The sequence below is a fragment of the Empidonax traillii genome, unplaced genomic scaffold, assembly GCF_003031625.1.
Source record: "Empidonax traillii isolate 1590-97213 ecotype Southwest subspecies unplaced genomic scaffold, ASM303162v1 scaffold2314:size37305, whole genome shotgun sequence".
In the NCBI taxonomy this organism is placed as follows: Eukaryota; Metazoa; Chordata; class Aves; order Passeriformes; family Tyrannidae; genus Empidonax; species Empidonax traillii.
This window is the reverse complement of record NW_020957507.1, coordinates 26,621-27,817: the sequence shown is the minus strand read 5'-3', so window position 1 is coordinate 27,817 and position 1,197 is coordinate 26,621. Positions and strand designations below refer to the sequence as shown.

At 49.2% G+C, this 1,197-nt stretch overlaps 1 protein-coding gene across 1 annotated transcript; it reads left to right on the top strand.

Moving 5' to 3' along the window:
* Nucleotide 1: 1 nt before the first annotated feature.
* LOC114071824 (olfactory receptor 14J1-like) lies at nt 2-751 on the top strand (the record flags this gene model as incomplete). Its single annotated transcript, XM_027909693.1, has 1 exon — nt 2-751. A coding segment is annotated over one exon (750 nt), but the record flags the coding sequence as incomplete, so codon positions are not given.
* Between the last annotated feature and the right edge of the window lie 446 nt (nt 752-1,197).

Below are 1,197 nucleotides of genomic sequence, written 5' to 3'. Positions count from 1 at the left end.
GCACACCCCCAGGGACTTCTTCCTGCTGCACCTCTCCCTCACAGACCTGGGCTGCATCTGCACCACTGTGCCCAAAGCCATGCACAACTCCCTCTGGGACACCACAACCATCTCCTACACAGCATGTGCTGCACAGGTCTTTTTCTTTCTGTTCTTCATGTCAGCAGAGTTTTCCCTCCTGACCATCATGTGCTATGACCGCTACGTTGCCATCTGCAAACCCCTGCACTACGGGACCCTCCTGGGCAGCAGAGCTTGTGCCCACATGGCAGCAGCTGCCTGGGTCTCTGGGTTTCTCTATTCTCTGCTGCACACAGCCAATACATTTTCCCTGCCCCTGTGCCAGGGCAATGCCCTGGGCCAGTTCTTCTGTGAAATCTCTCACATCCTCAGGCTCTCCTGCTCACACTCAGGCTATCTTAGGGAAATTGGGCTCATTGGGGTTAGTGGCTGTTTAGTGTTTAGCTGTTTCATTTTCATTGTTTTCTCCTATGTGCAGATCTTCAGGGCTGTGCTGAGGATCCCCTCTGAGCAGGGACGGCACAAAGCCTTTTCCACGTGCCTCCCTCACCTGGCCGTAGTCTCCATGTTTATCAGCACCTCATTCATTGCCTATCTGAAGCCCCCCTCCATCTCCTCCCCATCCCTGGATCTGACTGTGTCAGTTCTGTACTCGGTGGTGCCTCCAGCCCTGAACCCCCTCATCTACAGCCTGAGGAACCAGGAACTCAAGGATGCCATAAGGAAAATGATAACTGGGTGTTTTTCAGAAGCAATAAACTGTCCTTCTCTTGCATGTTGTGTATCGTATTAAAGGCCAATCCTGTCATGTACTTCATTGAAAGCCCACAATAAGTTCTCTACTTTTTACTCCTGGAATGGTTGTTTTTTTCGTTAGAATTTGTTTACACCAAGATATTTTTATATAAAGAAATATATATACATATAATTTTATACTTATAAACACCATTTTCTGTTCATTGTTTTGCTTTCTAGCCTGGCCCAGAGGCTGTAGAAATTGAGAATTGTACTCACTTTGTGCCTAAACAAAATAAAGAACTCTGCATTGACTGGTTGCCCTGACATCTTTCCTCTCTGACTGCTCTGGAGCTGCAGGGTCGGTGCCTCTGTGCAGACCTGGGCGACAAAAGAGTCCCAGCAGAGCAGCCCTGCCAGGGAGCAGCAGCCCTTCTCCTC